Source organism: Meleagris gallopavo, chromosome 4 (assembly GCF_905368555.1).
Source record: "Meleagris gallopavo chromosome 4, MGAL_WU_HG_1.1, whole genome shotgun sequence".
NCBI lineage: Eukaryota > Metazoa > Chordata > Aves > Galliformes > Phasianidae > Meleagris > Meleagris gallopavo.
This window is the reverse complement of record NC_139407.1, coordinates 25,555,358-25,573,315: the sequence shown is the minus strand read 5'-3', so window position 1 is coordinate 25,573,315 and position 17,958 is coordinate 25,555,358. Positions and strand designations below refer to the sequence as shown.

At 42.7% G+C, this 17,958-nt stretch overlaps 1 protein-coding gene across 2 annotated transcripts; it reads left to right on the top strand.

Annotated features, from left to right (window-relative positions):
- Window positions 1-99: 99 nt before the first annotated feature.
- PKD2 (polycystin 2, transient receptor potential cation channel) lies at window positions 100-17,862 on the top strand. 2 transcript variants are annotated; one of them, XM_085222514.1, is made up of 15 exons: window positions 100-500; window positions 5,935-6,048; window positions 7,850-7,983; window positions 8,078-8,343; window positions 9,056-9,280; window positions 9,410-9,638; window positions 10,182-10,352; window positions 11,256-11,437; window positions 12,001-12,121; window positions 13,306-13,404; window positions 14,021-14,142; window positions 14,367-14,484; window positions 14,640-14,803; window positions 15,254-15,401; window positions 16,200-17,862. In XM_085222514.1, the coding sequence occupies exons 1-15, from the start codon at window positions 170-172 to the stop codon at window positions 16,431-16,433; spliced, it is 2,658 nt and encodes an 885-aa protein (XP_085078640.1). In that variant the 5' UTR covers window positions 100-169; the 3' UTR covers window positions 16,434-17,862. The 2 variants fall into 2 exon arrangements, with proteins under 2 accessions (XP_085078640.1, XP_085078641.1); XM_085222515.1 differs by having other exon boundaries at window positions 101-500; window positions 8,078-8,328.
- Window positions 17,863-17,958: the final 96 nt, after the last annotated feature.

The window sequence follows — 17,958 nt, the reverse complement described above, 5'->3', positions numbered from 1 at the left end:
ACTCAGCCCTTCCCCATGCTTCCACCCCAAAAACACTTTTCCAGTGGGACGGCCCCGAGGAGGGGGAAGGGGCGGGAAGCAGCAGGGCGGCCCGACCCCCTCTCCCACCGTGCCCCGGGCTTTCAGGGCCGGCCCCCAGGGCGGAGAGGGGGCGGCTCAGCGCCGGGTGATGGCGGCCCGCGGGCGGGAGCAACTGGAGCTGGGGCGGCTCGGGGAAGCGGCGCGGGCCGGCTGCTGCCCGCCGTCCCCTCCGCTGTCCGCCTGGAGCCGGGATAACCCGGGCTTCGAGCCCGAGGAGGAGGAGGGAGCGGTGGCGGCGGGGCCGGCGTTGGAGATGGACGCGGAGTGGGGCGGCCCCGCGGCCGCTCCGTCCTCGGTGGGCAGCGGACGGCGGCAGCGGCGGATCCCGGCGGAGGTGCGGGGCCGCCCCCCGGGGCCGCCCGAGAGCTCCGCGCCGCTCCGCAGCGCCTGGGCCAAGCGGCTGGCACGGCGGCTGCGAGGTGAGATGGGCTTTTCTCCAGTCGCTGCCTATCGTGGCGTGGGCAGAAGCGCCAGAACACACTTGGTTTTATGCAGGGGGTTCGAGTTGGGTTGTCTCCTGCGCTTTCTGCCTTTGCTTGTCTTTCGTGTGCGTTCAGAAGTTATTTGCTGTAACGATTTTTCTGTCCCGGGCCGCAGTTAATCCCTCCGATCGTTGCGCTGGTACGGACAGCTTGCAGAGGTCACGGCTTGGAGGATCTTTGCAGCAGAAAGTGTTGCAATAAATAAGTCACTTTATAACAAGAGAACAAAACACCCAGGAGAAAATAACAGCAATGGTTACGTGTATCAAGATTTCTGGGGCTAGAAAAAGCACTTGGAGAGCTGGTGCCCATCTGTCACTTGAGCCTTTGATTTCTGCTTTCAGGCTGAAAGATGAGGACTCCTCTGGCATAGTAGCATCCTGCATACGTTCAACTGATGTGGATGAAAGCCTATTAATCAAATAGAAAGTGGTGTAAAGCTGCATCTTCTAGGCAGGTTCAGTCTGGGAAGAGGAGGCTTGAGGGAGACATTATCACTCTATAACTCTTTGAAAGGAGGTTATGGTCAGGTGGGGGGTTGCCTATTCTCCTATGTAATAGCAATAGGCTGAGAGGTGATGGCCTCAAGCTGCACCAGAGGAGTTTCAAGTTGGATATTAGGAACAATTTCTCCTGCAGAAGCTGGCAGCCCATATCTTGGACAGGTACACTCTTGGCTGGATAAGGAACTGGCTGGAAGGCTGGGCCCAGAGAGTGGTAGTGAATGGAGCTAAATCCAGCTGGTGACCGGTCATGAGTGGTATTCCCCAGGGGTTGGTGCTGGGGCCTGTCCTCTTCAGTATCTTTACTGATGAGCTGAATGAAGGCATTGAGTGCACCTTCAGTAAGTTTGCAGATGACACCAAGTTGGCTGGAAGTATCCATCTGCCTGGGGGTAGCGAGGCCCTACAGAGGGATCTGGACAGGCTGGAGAGCTAGGCTGAAGCCAGTGGGATGAGGTTCAACAAGGCCAAATGCCGGGTCCTGCACTTTGGCCACAACAACCCCAGGCAACGCTACAGGCTTGGAAAAGAGTGGCTGGAAAACTGGGTACAGGAAATGGACCAGGGGGTATTGATTGATGCTCGTCTGAACATAAGCCAGCAGTGTGCTTAAGTGGCCAAGAAGGCCAATGGCATCCTGCTTGCATCAGAAACAGTGTTGCCAGCAGGAACAGGGAAGTGATTGTCACCCTGTACTCAGCTCTGGTGAGGCCCCACCTCGAGTACTGCACCCAGTTTTGGGCCCCTCACTGCAAGAAAGACATTGAGGCTCTGGAGTGGGTTCAAAGAAGGGCAACAAAGCTGGTGAGGGATCTGGAGCACAGGCCTTATGAGGAGCAGCTAAAGGAGCTGGGATTGTTCAGCCTGGAGAAGAGGAGGCTCAGGGGAGATCTTATTGCTCTCTATAACTTCCTGAAGGGAGGTTGTAGTGAGCTGGGGGTTGGCCTCTTCTCTTCTGTAACCAGTGATAGGACCAGAAGGAATGGCTTCAAATTGCACCAGGGGAGATTTAGGCTGGACATTAGGAAATACTCCTTCTCTGAGAGAGTGGTCAGGCATTGGAATGGGCTGCCCGGGGAGGTGATGGTGTCACCCTGTTCAAGGAACATTTGGATTTTATACTGGGGGATATGGTTTAGTGAGAACTGTTGGTGATAGGTGGATGGTTGGACTGGATGGTCTTGTAGGTCTTTTCCAACCTTGATGTTTCTGTGATTCTGTGATTCTTTTCAGAAAGAGCAGTGAGGCACTGGCACAGGCTGCCCAGGGAAGTGGCAGAGTCGCTGTTCCTGGGGTTATTCAAGTAAAAGGCAGATGTGATGCTGAGGGATGTGGTCTAGAGTAGTCACAGGCATGGGGTTGATGATTGAAATAGGTGATCTTAGTGATCTTTACAACCTTAATTATTTTATGATTCTATGGTTTTTCTTGCAATGCAAGAAAGCAAAGGATTAGTCCTTTGTATATCACAGATGGTGGTGGTGGTAACATGGATAGACTGCTGCTCAGCAGCTGAGAGATATTCAATGACATCTTGAGTTTTTCTTGCTGTTAGTTGTGAAGTACATCTGCTTGTAATAGGATTTTGGTAACTTCAGTGATCAGAGAGACTGTAGCAGGAGCTAGCAAGTAAATAGAAACTTGACTGCATATGATTATCTGTCTTTCATTTTCCTGTCTTTGGAGATTCTCTTGGAATTCTGGTGTAAGTGTCCATTAAGTGGCCTTAATCCTTCTCCTGCACATCTCCCCAGCAGCCATCCCGGCTGCCCAGGGAGAGGAGGTCATGGCTGTTCACCTCTGTTAAGGGGAAGTCATTCAGTCTTCATTAGAGTTTACGGATGAGATTAACATCTGTTTCCAGAGCCAGGTTGGAAAGGCAATCTTCCCATCAGAGCTGTACTCCGTCTCCCAGTGTTACTATGTCATCACATGCGTCAGTACAAAGTTGTGTACACGGAGGCTGTCTTGAAAGATTTTCCTGGTTATTGTTAAGTGGAAATATCAAATGCCGTTTTCAGTCATTAATTCATTGTGATAAAAATCATCCAATTTGTACTGAGTTGAATTAGTGCTGGCTCTGACAGTACCATAGGAAGGAGTGTGAACTTCTTTTTGAATGTTATGTGGTTTTGTTGCCCTTGGTCTCTTAGGGGGATCACCCTTTGCCCAGGGCTATGGTCCTCACTGTCTGCTGACACTTAAACTTCTCTGTAGGCAGATCAGCTAGCAGTGCCCACCTGGGCTTAATTTTGGCACTGTATGGTGAGGGACGGCTGTAACTGTCTCTGCGCAACTATTGAATACTTTCAGAACTTTTTCATAAAAATAAATGAATGCATTCTGTACCTTATAAATTGGATTTATATATATAAAGGTGTATGTGTATATATGTGTGTGTACATTCCTTTCCCATTCTTTTCTTTATTCCTCCCAATTTCTGTTCCTTCTCCTTCATATCTCCTTCCCATCGTTTTATTTTCTTCATTATTTTCTATTCATCATTCCATTTCCTTCCCAGCTCTTCCATCCCTTTTCTCTGCTTCCCATTTCCTTCCTTTCTCTGTTCCTTCTCCTTTCCTTCTCATTCTTTTCTTCATTCCTTTTCCATTGCTTCTTTCTCATCTCTCTCTTTTCTTCATTTCTGTTTGTCATTCCCATTCCTCCATCCCTTCTACTTCTCTTCTACATTCTTTCTTTGTTCCTTTTCTTTCCTTTCTTCCTTCCTTTTCTCTCCTCCTTCCCATCTCCACTCCTTCATCTTCCCTTTTCTGTTCCTTCACCTTTGCCTCTCCATCCATCCTCATTCTCTTCTTCATCCCTTCTACTTTGCTTCTCCTTCTCACATTTTCTTTTCTTCATTTCTATTCATAATTCCACCTCCTTCATCTCTTCTCTCTAACCTGTTCTCCCTCACATTGCATGCTTATATTACATATATATATATACATAATATATGCAAATTGCATGTGTGTGTATATATATGTGTAAAGTCAAAAAGTTGAGGAATAGCAAGTTTATGTAAGAAATGAAGTGGAAATTCTTAATCAAGGCTAAGTGATGTTTTCGGTGTTGGCAGAAGATGTCAACTCGAATTCAGCATTGTTTACAACCACTGTGCATTTAGATGCACCTAAAACATAATTCAAATAAGGCAAAAAGGAGAATACTGTACATGTCCTCTAAAAACATGTCTACTGATGAGTGCTTAGAGGTGGCTGCCAGGCAAATCTAGAGGCTATTTAATGGAAAGATCATTGTGTCATCTCTCGTGTTGGATTTTTGTTGTTGGCTTTTTTTTTTTTCTGTATGCAACTTTCTGTTCACTGCTGACTTGCAGCTATTTTCTACCAAGACAGAAATGGAGCTTGCAAGCTTTCTGTTCACTGCATTTCTTGCTGGTGAGTAATGTGCTGACAGCCGGGACTCAGCACACTAGCCAGCTTGCTCACTGGCTGTTCCAGCCTGTTCTTCCTCTCTTCTGTAATGTTTTCCTGCTTTTATTATGAGGGTTGCTAGTGCAACGTACTGCTATACTGAAGGCTTGATTTGTGGAGTTCTATATTAATAGTGACTCTGAATGTTCTTGGTTTTGTGTTTCTGCCTACCAGAATGACCTCATGGTGAGGATTTGGCACTTTGTTTAGTGGAACTGCAGTCCTTATCTGTGCCTTTTCAGACTTAGCCTTAAAGAACATCTTTGAAAATGTTCTACTAGGGGCTGATGTTAGCAAATGGTGTGATTAACCAGTCCAGGGATGAGACCAGAGGTCAGCATAAAGGCTGCTGGTGCACAACCTATGTTGTCTACTCCTTGTTGCTGTTCCTTTGGCTTCAAGTTACTGTGGTGGGTTTGATGGATCAAAATTTTTTTCCTAGGAATGTTGGGTTTGCACTATTGCCATCATTTGAGAATGTGAAGGATGCTTTAAAAGACTGGCAATTTAAAATATCTGAAAGGGGAAAGGGTAGGAGTTTGGCAATAGAGAACTTCTATTTTGAGATGCCTTTTTCTCCCATCATAAGCTTAGATAAATCACCTTGCTGTATTTAGGCTTCAATAAAGAGATGCTCCCCAACAGCAGCAGTTCTCAGCTGAATATCAGCAGCTATTCCCAGTTTTGTTCTGGCTTGTATTAGGCACTGGAAATAAAGTTGGAAGTCACCAATTGCTTTCTGTTCTCACACAACTATTTCTGATAGCAGCTCCATTCAAAAGATGGATTTTGCTTTCCTGTTACCCTTTTGGTAGTATTGACCACTGTCTGACAAGTTCTCTTAGGCTGCATTTTTGGGAATGCCAAGTTGTAGCAATTGGACAGATCAATATGATGGGAAAGGCATTACACCGGAGGTGTAACGATGGAAGGATCAGCACAATAGAAAGGGCCTCAGAAGATTCTAGGTTTGCAGGGGAAAGCTCCACCAAGGAGGGATCTCCAGAAAGAGATCCTTTCCGTGGCAGTCAGCCCTTCAATGAGGTCTAAGAGAGGTGCAGCCAGGCTCACTCCTTGTCTCACAGCTGAATTGCCTTCACTTGTGCTCCCAGGGCTGTCTGGGTCCTTTCCCCAGGTGCTCAATCAATGGCTCGGGCCATGACTCAGTTCACAAGTATAACACTGTGAAGCTCAAGGTACTTGGTTGACGTACGCTTCTTTTGGTTAATTAATTAAAATTACTAAAAATGTTTTGATATGGAATGTGCATTTGCACTTATCTGATAGTATTTTCAGACATGACATTAGTGAAGCTTTCAAATCCATCTGGCTCTTTAGTCAGTATCTGCCATTGGGTACGTCACTGGCTATGTCTCCGGGTATCTGCTATCAGACACCTGTGTATGTAATTGTGTATGTTTTTCTTGCTAGGTCTGTGGGGCACAAGGCTGATGGAAGAAAACAACACCAGCAGAGAGAGATACCTGAGAAGTGTTCTGCGGGAGCTGATTACGTATGTGATCTTCCTCGTGGTGCTGTGTGTCTGTAAGTACCACTCAGCCTTAATGTGTGCAGTTCTGCACCACTTCTTTGCAAATCCACAGTGTTTCAGAGAAGTGGTAGAGTAATGAATAGGCCATTGTAGGGGGAAATATTTTGAGTTATGTCTTTCTCTTGATTTTGTAGTTGGATTGTTGCTTGATATTCCCGAACCTTAGCAGTTTTTGAATTTTTAATAGTCAAAACTATTAGTATGTTCATATATTTGCATAACAATCAGGAAGACAGTGCCAAGTACAACAGATTGTAATGTTTTATTTGGTCACTAGGGAGACTAGCAACAAAATCTGCATGCATTAAGTTTGTTTATCTCTGAACAGCTGATGGGTTTCAAGCCCTCAGTCTTTAGTATGGACAGTTCTGTTCTAAATTCCTACAGTGCCTATGACTGTTGAGTTGTCTTTGTGACCATCTGTAATGGGACAAGGTGCCATTTTTATTTTTAAAGAAAACCTTTCATTGAAAAAAAACCCAAACCACAAGCAGTGTTAGTAGTCTGAGAGCAAGTGCTTTGCTTGTCCAGAGCAGAATGCCTATAACAAGAGCAAATAAAAAAAAAACCCAAATCACAAACACTATTCGGTTGGCACAGCTCAACTCTTTTGGTGACTTACTGCACAAATGATAATATTGTGATTGTCACGTTCATTTCCTGCCTGAGACTTTTGGTGCAGGTTTATGGACAAGGGAATGTAGCAATGCCTGAGACTCTACCAGGGAGAGGTGTAGCAGTGAGGGACTTGGACATGATTCTTCGAAAACAAATTTGTCTTCAGTGGGATAAGTTTGCTTGCAGGCTGCTCACAATTTGTTTTGTGATAGAAAATATTTTTGGGGACAGATGCAGTATGTCAAATGGGCACAGATGCTGCTAACTCTTTAGCTAGGCTTTAAGAGCAATCATTTTTAGTTTTACACTTAAGCAATAACTGTGGGGCAGACAGGTCTGTGCTGTACCTTAGGAGGATGTTTTCCACTGCTGGCAAAATGCTGTTAGCATTCCTTGTACTGCTATATTTTTGAGAGAGCATATGTAGAGAGAGTCCAGGTATTGTGCAATCAAGTCACACATGCGATTTGCCACAGAGAAGTTTATTAAAAATAGTTCTTCTCTGGTTGTTCAGGAAAACACATTTTCTTCCCTGTAATAAAATGCTTCTGTAAGTTTGTCAGTGTTGTTGAAAATTGTTTGCTGTAGACCTGATCTTCCAAGCTTCTCTGAATTTTAACCCTGAATTGTTGTTAAGAATTTATAGGCAGTAGAGGCATCAGTGCCAGAGACTGTTCTCCCAAGCCAGCACGGCTCTGTACGTCATTTTATAATTTATGCTCTGTGGTCCTCGGCCACACGCTTGGCCCAGAATGAGGAACAGAAACAGCATGTAGTCATTACTTTCTGTGCAGTGATTCTCTTCGAGCACTGCACGTCTGGGGTGGAGTTTTGTTGTCTAACCATTGACAGCTTGCGTTCACTGGGAGTATCCCATGCTGTGCATCCTTTTCTGCCTGTATAGGACGTGGACATTCCAGTGTCTGGGGTGAGCCCAGCTCTCAGGATGCCCGAAGTGGCACTGGCTGCTTTTCAGGCTGCTGAGTCCAGTCTTTGTGGTTCTTGAGGTTCTTGTTTTTAGTAGAAGCATTAATACTGTAATCACTGACAATTTATTTCTTGGTATGGATTTTGTTCTGATCTTAGTCTTTTAGTGCAGCATCTATACAAGCACAACCTGATGTATTCAAAACTGCTCCTTCTTTTTATTCTCATCCCTTGCCAAACCACATACAGTGACATATGGGACAGTGAGTTCCAGCATGTATTATTACACGAGGGTTATGTCCCAGCTCTTCCTGGAAACACCTGTATCTAAAATGGAGAAAACGGACTTCAAAACATTGTCCACGATGGACGACTTCTGGAAGGTAATGCTAAAAGCAAGTTATTATCTTGCTGTTGATTTGGTGTATGAAAACAGTGCTAGCAACATGCAAGCTAAAATTCTGTCTTCCTTTACAGTTCACAGAAGGCCCTCTGCTGGATGGCCTCTACTGGGATATGTGGTACAACAATAAAACCATAGCAGAAAACAAAAGCTTCATTTATTATGAGAACCTGCTCCTAGGGGTGCCCCGTATTCGGCAGCTGAAAGTGAGGAATGGTTCGTGCTCTATTCCTGAGGATTTAAAAGATGAAATCAAAGACTGTTATGATGTCTATTCTGTGGCCAATGAAGATACAGCACCTTTTGGGCTTCGAAACGGAACAGCGTATGTAGTGCTTCTGTAGGCAACTAAATATGTTTTTTTCTGGCCCAGACTATGCTGAGTGGTACAGAAAGTCACTTCACAGGGGCAACTCTAGAATTACTGTAGGTTCTATCTGTAAAGCTGTAAAGCCAGCTAAATCCAGAGGGCTGAGTGAGTGTTGGGTGTTGCTGGGTCATCTCTTTTTTTGGCTGAAAGATGGGAGGAGTTCTGCTTCTCTTGGAAGACAATGTGTGGGTTACACTGGAAAGGATTTGGGAGGTGAAGCACAGCTACATCAATACCAGGTTTTTCTAGCTTTCCCAAGAGAAGAGAAATTCTGTATAAGCAGATCAATGCATTCTGTTTTCACAATTAATATACTTGTTGCCTTTCTTCCTATCCACGTTCTGTTATGTTGGTGGAACAAACCTTGTTAGTTCTTTCCCCAAGGTACAGACATGAAGACTTCTTGCAAGTAATCCTTACAACCCTTTGACAGTTGGACTATATGATCTTAGCGGTCTTTTCCAACCTTAATGATTCTACGCTTCTAACTAAAACTTCTCTACAAATTATAGAATATCCAAAGTTGGAAGAGAGCCACAAGGATCATGGAGTCCAACTCCTGGCTCCACACAGGACCACCCAACCCACATGTATTTTTTGACCAGGTTCTTGTTTGTTTTGTTAGTCGTAAGTTAAAACTAACTAAGAACTAACATGTGCTGTCTCACTCCTGTCCAAACAGTTGGACATACACCAATGAGAAGGACCTGAATGGGAGTAGCCACTGGGGCCTGCTGGCCACCTACAGTGGGGCTGGTTATTACCAAGACCTCTCAAGGACCAGGGAAGTGACAGCTGTGCAGATTGCCAGCCTTAAGAAGAACCTGTGGTTGGACAGAGGGACAAGAGCAGCTTTCATTGATTTCTCAGTCTACAATGCAAACATCAACCTATTCTGCGTTGTAAGGTATGAACAGGAGCACTGACAGTGTTCAGATTGCAAAGCACAAAGCAGATCGAGATTCAGACAGGTCTTTCCATGTTTTTGTGGACAATGCTTAAATTAAATAATTTTCTTTGTCTTTTTAAATTCCAGGCTGTTAGTGGAATTTCCAGCTACTGGAGGCCTTCTTACATCCTGGCAGTTTCAGCCAGTGAAGCTGATTCACTACATCTCCACCTTGGATTTCTTCCTGGCAGCCTGTGAAATGGTGTTTTGTCTTTTTGTTCTGTACTACATGGTGGAAGAGATCTTAGAAATTCACATTCACAGGCTGCACTACTTCAGAAGTCTCTGGAATTGTCTGGATATCCTTATAATCTTGGTAGGTAACTTTTATAAGTCTAACATTGCTTTCTGAAATGCGTTCTGTGGGAGACATTAATGACTCTGTGTTCACCAACAATCTCAGTGTAGCTGAAGATCTGAGCTTTGAATTTAAAGCTATATGATCCAGACTCACATTGAGTTGTTCTTAGCAAAGGTATCCAAAGCCAGCAAAGCTGAAGTAGACCTTGTCCCACTTCCTTTCTGTACTTTCAGTCTTGGACAAATCTAAGGTTCAACTTTTTTTTTTTTTTTTTTTTTAACATATTTTTTCATGTTTCTTCCAGTTCTTCCATGTGACAGCTTCATTTTTCCAAGCCCACCAGTTGTCACCATGATTCTGTTCTTCAGCAGTGGCAAGGAAGAAACTCCCAAATCCCCTTACTCCCAGGCTACTTGTTTCACCCTAGAGCTGTCATAGTTTTGTTGTAAAATGCATTTCCTGATCTACTCTAAAATTCTAGTTTGAATCTCGTCTTACAGAATCTATTTTAAAACCATGATCACCTTCCTTGATCTCATTTGTTTCTTTTGTACTCAGCTCTCCGTGGTAGCGATAGGAATTAGCATCTACAGGACATCAACTGTTGATATGCTCCTGAAGAAGCTACTAGAAGATCAGAATTCATTCCCCAATTTTGAACCCTTGGCATATTGGCAAATACAATTCAACAACATTGCTGCAGTCACTGTGTTTTTTGTCTGGATTAAGGTAACTCCAAGACACATATCCATATTCTAAAATAAGGATGTACGCGTTCTGTGTTCTGAATGTCACCTACTATTTTTGAGTTTAGTCATGTTTTCTCTGTATGGGAACTGCTGAATCATGGCCTGAACCTCTGATTGACCACCTGAGGTGAGCAATGAGTCAGCCCTTGGAGCACAGGTGAAGGCAATTCTCCTGTGCTACTGGAGGGGGTGGAGCCTGGCTCCACCTCTCCTAGACCACATTTAAGAGCTGACTACCACTGGGGAAGGATCTCTTTTGGAGATTGCTCCTCTTGGAGAATTCTCAGCAAGCCCAGGGCAAGGGTAAGATTTCCATCCATTCTTCTTTAGCGTGATAACCTGTTTAGCCTAACTTTCTTGTATATTTCTTAATTAGAATATCCATATATTCATTGATTATACTTTCTCTTAACACTGGTCATGGCAGAAAGTGTGAGTGCAAAGATAACTTTGTGTAAATTGGAACAGGGTTGTCATTCTCTCTATGCTTTAGTCCTTTTTTAAGTCTAGAAGATGCATTCATCTCTTTCTCGCAGCAGATATGTGAAGAAATGTTTTCATTATTCCTGTATTGAGAAATTGCTACTACTTATTGGATACGCTTTCTCCTCCATGCTTTTGGAAGCAGCTTGATGTTAATGCTCTGAAGTTAGGGTTTCAAATAGGAGTGCAAGTAGAAGTCGGTTTTGTCAAATTTTTTCCTTCAAGTTACAAGCCTTAATGGTTTTTTGGAAGTGATGTGTTTCTAATTGAAAATCACCCTGCTCTGTCCTTATCCAGCTCATTAAGACATCTCATGTAAAGAGCTGGACGGCAGTTGGGACTAGAAACTGTCTTCCTTACCTTCATGGTGATTGGTTGTTTGCTTGTTTTCTTTCAACAGCTTTTCAAGTTTGTTAACTTCAACAGAACAATGAGTCAGTTGTCTACAACCATGTCTCGCTGTGTCAAAGATGTCATTGGCTTTGCAATTATGTTTTTCATCATTTTCTTGGCATATGCTCAGTTGGCCTATCTTGTCTTTGGCACTCAGATTGATGACTTCAGCACTTTCCAGGACTGCATGTAAGTAAAAAAATAAAAAATAATTTCTCGATGCACTGATGAATGGATTTGGTTGCCTCACCAGAGATCAAACCAATCTGCCTGCAGAGATGAGCTGTAAGCATCTCACTTTTGGTAGCTCAGTAGGGATAGCTGTTTTCTAGAGATGTAAACCTTCTTACAGTTTGTTGGAAAAACTGTCTTTGTACCTGACACCATGTGCTCATTGGTGTTCTTTTCCTGATATTCTGGTTAGTTGACTGGCTTCCAGATGGAGTCTAACATCCTTAACAGTTAACTGGTCCAGCTGAGGTAGTTAATAGGTTGTTTTTCTGAACAGCTGTGACCAAAAGCCGTGAGTAGCCACATTAGTTGCACTTTGTGTGTTACATTTGACTGCATGTTTTGCTAGTCTTAGAAGTGGGTTTGAGAAGCTGACTATTGCAGTATCTGAGTGAGTATTACAGCAGTGCAGACCTCTCTGCTGCCCTTCGTTCCTGACTGTTATGGTAAAATAGATCAGGAATTCCTGCACAGCTCCAGAAGTGTTTTTCTCAACCCCTGGATGTGTTTTGTTTTTTAAGATTTACTCAGTTCCGCATCATTTTGGGAGACTTCAACTTCACAGAGGTTGAAGAAGCTAATCGCATTTTGGGACCAATTTATTTCACTACATTTGTGTTCTTTATGTTCTTCATCCTTTTGGTATGTACACCTTTGTTTTCATGGGGTGGGTAGGTGGCATGTTGATTTTAGGTATCTCATCGTTTTTTGCATCTCTTGGTCTTGGATTCCTATGGCTACTTAGGGTGAATATAAATCAGGCTTCCTCTACTTGGTCTGCCACTGCGCTCTTTTTACTTCCTTTAAAACAGATTTGCACTGTATTTTTGTTGTCACTCTTATAGTGCTCCAAGTTGTTGTTTCATTGTTTGTTGGTGGGTTTTTTGTTTTTGTTTGTTTGTTGGTTTTTTTTTGTTTGTTAGGAATGAAAAATTCTTCATAATAAAACAAACACCTTCCTCGTAGAAACCTAGGACACCAAATAAAATAGTTTTGATATAAACAAGTTGATATAAAATAGTCATTGACATAAGTTAAGAGCCCCATCTCCTTTTTCCCTGAGTGTAGTTTTCAGGTAGTTTGGAAGTTGCATTACAACATGGTAATCTATTTTCTGGTGATACCACTTGAAACTGTTGTGAGCAGGACATCCTCAGATGTTATTCCCAAAATGGTGTGTCTTGTGGTGGTTTCGTAAGGTAGCAACAATTAATGCAGGATTTTGCATAGGTCACTCTAAAATTAATGCCTCCCATTTATTTACATGGAAACTACAACAGATAAAAAGATCAGAATTAACAGTATTTATTGAGCAAAATTTATAGAGCTACAAAACACTCTTCAACATCTTCACCACCGTTGGTTATGCATTTTCACCAGCAGTGAGCAAGAACCTGCCATGCTTGTGAAAATCAGCACCAGCAGAGGTGACCTGCTGTTGCCACTGCTGAAATGCACCACCTGCAGCCTCACTGTGCTCACATCCACTGTTTGGTCACCATCGCCACTTAACAAGCAGGATGTCAGTGGGAAGGTTCAGCCTTTACTGCCATGTTACCAATGTCCACATCTGATGTCATGGGCCAAGAGAATAAAATAGGAGGCACTGCTTTCAGAATTGTCCTCATGCTAATCTTAGCATTGTGTAGCAGTCGTCATATATTTCATTGCAACTTTCAGGTTTATATAATGTCCCTTTGTACTTAATGAGGCTTTGCATTTGCTCTTTGGGATGAGAAGCGGTAGTGAACAATAGCTCATGTGAGTGACAGAACTTGGACTTGTAGAGTTATTTTAAGTGGACTTTCAATTTCTGTCATGAACAGAACATGTTTTTGGCCATTATCAACGATACATACTCTGAAGTCAAATCGGATATGGCACAACAGAAGGCAGAAATGGAATTGTCTGACCTTATCAGAAAGGTAAAAGTAACATTTTATTGGTTTGACATCTTCATCTTCACTATTCCATGAAGCAATATAGAAACTGTACATAGGAAGGCTGCAACAGGTGGGAAAAATAAACATCTCTTAGTTAAATAAAGGAGTGTGAACTGAGTGTCAATCACTCAACTGAAAACTTTGTATTACGAAGTACTCTAGTAATCTGTGTCAAAGGATCAGCCTAGTGAATGTGACGTAGGATGCATCTTCCTAGATACATATAGAAATACTAAACTGATGAAGCTAAACCACCATTCAGTTTGTGTAAAGAATTTTGGGTTATCCTGCGCAAGGCAACAAAATTAATCGGGTCTCGGATTATGTGTTGGGAACTCCTGGGATAGGCTGCCAGTTGGGTTGTCCAACACAGACTTAAGAGCTTGACCTGAATTTCAGTTTTGGAAAAACACATGCACTTGTGTGCTATCTGGTGTGAGTGTGGTGCTGTACCACGGTCAGAAACATTTGAACACATTCTGGGCATGGACCAGTAATTCAGACTTTTAAACTTTGGAAATGCAATCAAAAGAAGTCTATAACATTGTGTTAACATTGCACATCGAGTGAAATGTGAAAATTCTTTTTTTCTTTTTAGGGCTATAACAAAGCCATGGTCAAACTTAAATTAAAGAAAACCACTGTTGATGACATTTCTGAAAGCTTGAGACAGGGTGGAGGAAAACTAAATTTTGATGAACTCCGGCAAGATCTAAAAGGGTAAGGAAGCTGTTACTTCTTTTACCTTGAATTTTATATCGGAATGTTTGATGTTGAGTCTTTGATGAGTTTCTTTTGCCTCTGTGATGCCTTTAATACAAGCGAAAACAACTTTTGATTCAATTGTATCACTACAAGTTTGTTGTGAATATATTGCTTTTCTAAGACAAAGTTGTTTTTGCACCTGAAAAACAAAAAGGGATTTGTTTTTACTGCCTTCTCAGGAAGGGCCACACTGATGCAGAGATCGAGGCAATATTTACCAAATACGATCAGGATGGGGATCAGGAACTGACAGAGCATGAACACCAGCAGATGAGAGATGACTTGGAGAAAGAGAGGGTGAGGTTGGCAATAGGAATAGCATTCCATCAGTGCTGATGGTGCTGCTTCCTGTGCAAGGTGGAGCATGGAGCTGATGGTCCTTGGCCTGGATATCTCTGGCTCCACATGGAACCTTTACCTCTTTCCTGTCTGTGTCTTTCCTTTTCATAAAGGAGGATCTGGAATTGGATAGGAGCTCTCTGCCACGTCCTCTGAGCAGCCGCAGCTTTTCTCGGAGCTTGGATGACTCTGAGGAAGATGAAGATGAAGACAGTGGGCACAGCTCAAGGAGGAGGGGAAGCAGCTCTAGTGGAGTGTCCTATGAAGAGTTCCAAGTGTAAGTTAATCCTGATGAGGAAGCAAAACTGCATGGGTGATATCTTTTTTTTTTTTCTTGTGTTTTTTTTTTTTTTTTTTTTAAGATATGTTGTAGTCTTTCCTATAACTTCAAATATTCATTGAATAATTCAGAAAAAAAAAATGGAACATTTTCCTCTAGTTGCTGAAGTCAATCCATTTAATAGTTTTCAAGTCATATCTGAATTGCATGTAATTCAGAGAGGCTCATGAGAACCAGTTGGAACTGCTCCTTACTCCCCAAAAGAAAAAAACTTCAAATCTGGTCATCGAAGAGAGAAAATGGCTATGTCACTGTCAAGTCAGAAAACTTGCTTGTTTTTTTGTTTGTTTTTTTTTTTTTTAGTAGTAAAATATTGAGGTTTGGAAGTTTAGCGAGAACTTGTGCTCATGCTTTTAACAAGCTGAAATTATTGTTTGTTGCCCTCAGACTCATGAGGAGGGTGGATCGCATGGAGCACTCCATTGGCAGCATCGTCTCCAAGATTGATGCAGTGATTGTGAAGCTGGAAGCGATGGAGAGAGCCAAACTGAAAAGGAGGGATGTATTGGGAAGGCTGTTGGATGGAGTGACAGAGGTTAGTGTCCCCAGCTCTGCCCTGTGCCATCACTTCCTGATCACAATCTGTGTGTCTTATTTAGTGTTAGTACATTTCTCTTCTGCTTGGCTTGGGAGGGTGAAGCGAGTTCTGGTAAGGCTGTAGGGCTTCGCTCAGGCTGAGCAGTCTTGAGTTTTGTTTTACTGTTTCGGGCTGCCCAGGGAGGTGGTGAAGTCACCATTTCTGGAGGTGTTCAAGAACTGTGGAGATGTGGCCATGAGAGAAATGGCTAGTGGATGTAGTGGGGATGAGTAGACAGCCAGACTGGGTGACCTTAGAGGTCTTTTCCAACCTTAATGATTCTATAAAGAGATGTGAAACAAGTTTTGGATATGAGAACCCATCTTCTAGAAGATCTGTGTCATGCAGAAGCCACAGAGCACCTTTTAATGCCTTGAATAGGATAGCAGTGGCATTCAGTAGCTTCTGAGGCAGCTCATTCATCCTTTGGCTGTTGTGATGGGTAGAGAGTTTTCCATGGAGAAGTCTGATAGAGTGCAGGGTGCCCAGTATATTTGACGTTTCTGGAGATAGATTTGCATGCTAAATACTGTAATGCAAACCATGCTTTCACAAGTGAAAGTGAGAATCTGGAAGTTACGTTACTGGAAGAAAGCCATTTACTGCAGAATAGCAGCTGTGATTTGATTCTAACCCTACAAAATACCGAGTGGTGTAGGGTTTCCCATAGGAAGCGATTACTATTCCCATAGAATAGGATTTTGAATGGGCTGCAGTTTGGGAACTATACTTCATCTTCTACCTCTATCTGTTCAGGATGAGAGGCTGGGCCGTGACAATGAGATCCACAGGGAGCAGATGGAGCGGCTGGTACGGGAGGAATTGGAGAGGTGGGAGTCAGATGACACCGCATCTCAGATGAGTCATCGTCTGGGAACACCACTGGGACTGAATGGGCAGCCTCGGTCGAGGAGCTCCCGGCCATCCTCCTCGCAGTCAGATGGCATTGATGGGGGAGGAGGAAATGGGGCTAACAACCTCCATGTGTAGCATATGCTTTGCTGTTCAGTCAGCATCAAGCCAACTACACCACTGCTTCCCTGAATGAGGTCGTCATTCTGATCTGACCACTAAAGGCAAGCTCAGCGGTAGGTGACATAAATACTCATAAGTCATTTTGAGAATTTCACAAGCACATGCCAGGTCCAAGTCACCAACACTGAGCTTGTTGGCCTTAAAAATGAAAATGCAGAGGTAGAATGGAAACCAGATGTGACAAAATCTACCTGAACACAATTCTGTTTCCATACACCTATTCCAGTTTCCATACACGAATGGTTTGATGAGGGCAGCGAGCTTTAGACAAAAAGCGCTGTGACTAAAGCATTACAGTGATAGGCTGTGGGTTTTCTGCTTTCTACTAGAAAAACACAATGTTTAAAAGTTTTGAAAAGCACTTTTGAGAAAGAAAATGGCATCAGTTATAGTCCTATTCATTTTAACAGCTGACAGTTTTCAAGAGCGAAAGCAATGTCTCTTTTTTTTTTTTTTTTAAGCAAGTGTGTATATTTCATTTTTTCTGGAGTTATTGCTGGCTTAAAATGTCTTTTTTTCCTTTTTTTTTTTTTTTTTAATACTATGTTTCATTAAGCAGAGGAAGTGTTCTTAGCTTGTAACTTGTTAATCAGGTTACTCTATAGTAGAAACTATACGCATCGTGCCTCTTTCTGTTTCATCAGCATTTAAAAGTCATATTTAAGAACTGCCTCTCCACACCTGATCAATATGGTCATCTTCATCTCTGTCACGCAGTGCCTTTTTTTTCTCTTTCTTCTGCCATGTTTTGCTGTGTTCCTAGGATAAGTAGAAGGCCCTTTCTGTGCCTTCCACGTCCCAGACGATTTGACGTTGGAAGATGCACCACTGAAGATAAAATGTTGCTTTCCAGTAGAAAGCACTGAGGTACAGCATTCTTTTGCTCACCAGTGTTTCAGCTTGTGGTATGCTGACTTAGCAAGGAGGCTGCCAGCTGTGCCTTGTTCCTGAAGATGGCACTTACTTATAGTACAAAGGAAGATGTGGTGGTGTTTTTTTTTTTTTTTTTATGAAAATGAATTTGCATTCCTAGCTGTATGTATTAACGTGTATTTCTGTAACGTGTCGTTACTTGTAACAAACTTCATCTTGAAGTGCATGTAGTTTCCATGGTCTATCCATGTGTATGACAATAGCCGTGCAGTGAGTGCATGGCTGCATGAAAAATATTCCGAACGTTGATATTATCTCAATTCATAATTTTAGATTCTAGCACAATTTTTTCACTTAGTATTAAGGTTTTGTATAGAAAAGCTACGTACAGTGTTTGGTCTCGTTAGGAAGCTGTTAATTATGCAAGCCTTCTGCAATGATCAAGAATGTATTGATCTTTAAACTGAGCACTTTACTTCCCAATAAACTTTTGTATCATCTGCCAAGCTAACATAGTTTCCTGACTTAGTCACCATGTTTAAGTAGCTGAAGGCACATATTTAACAGGGTTTTCCAGTGGGAAGTAGGCTATTAATTCATGCCTCAT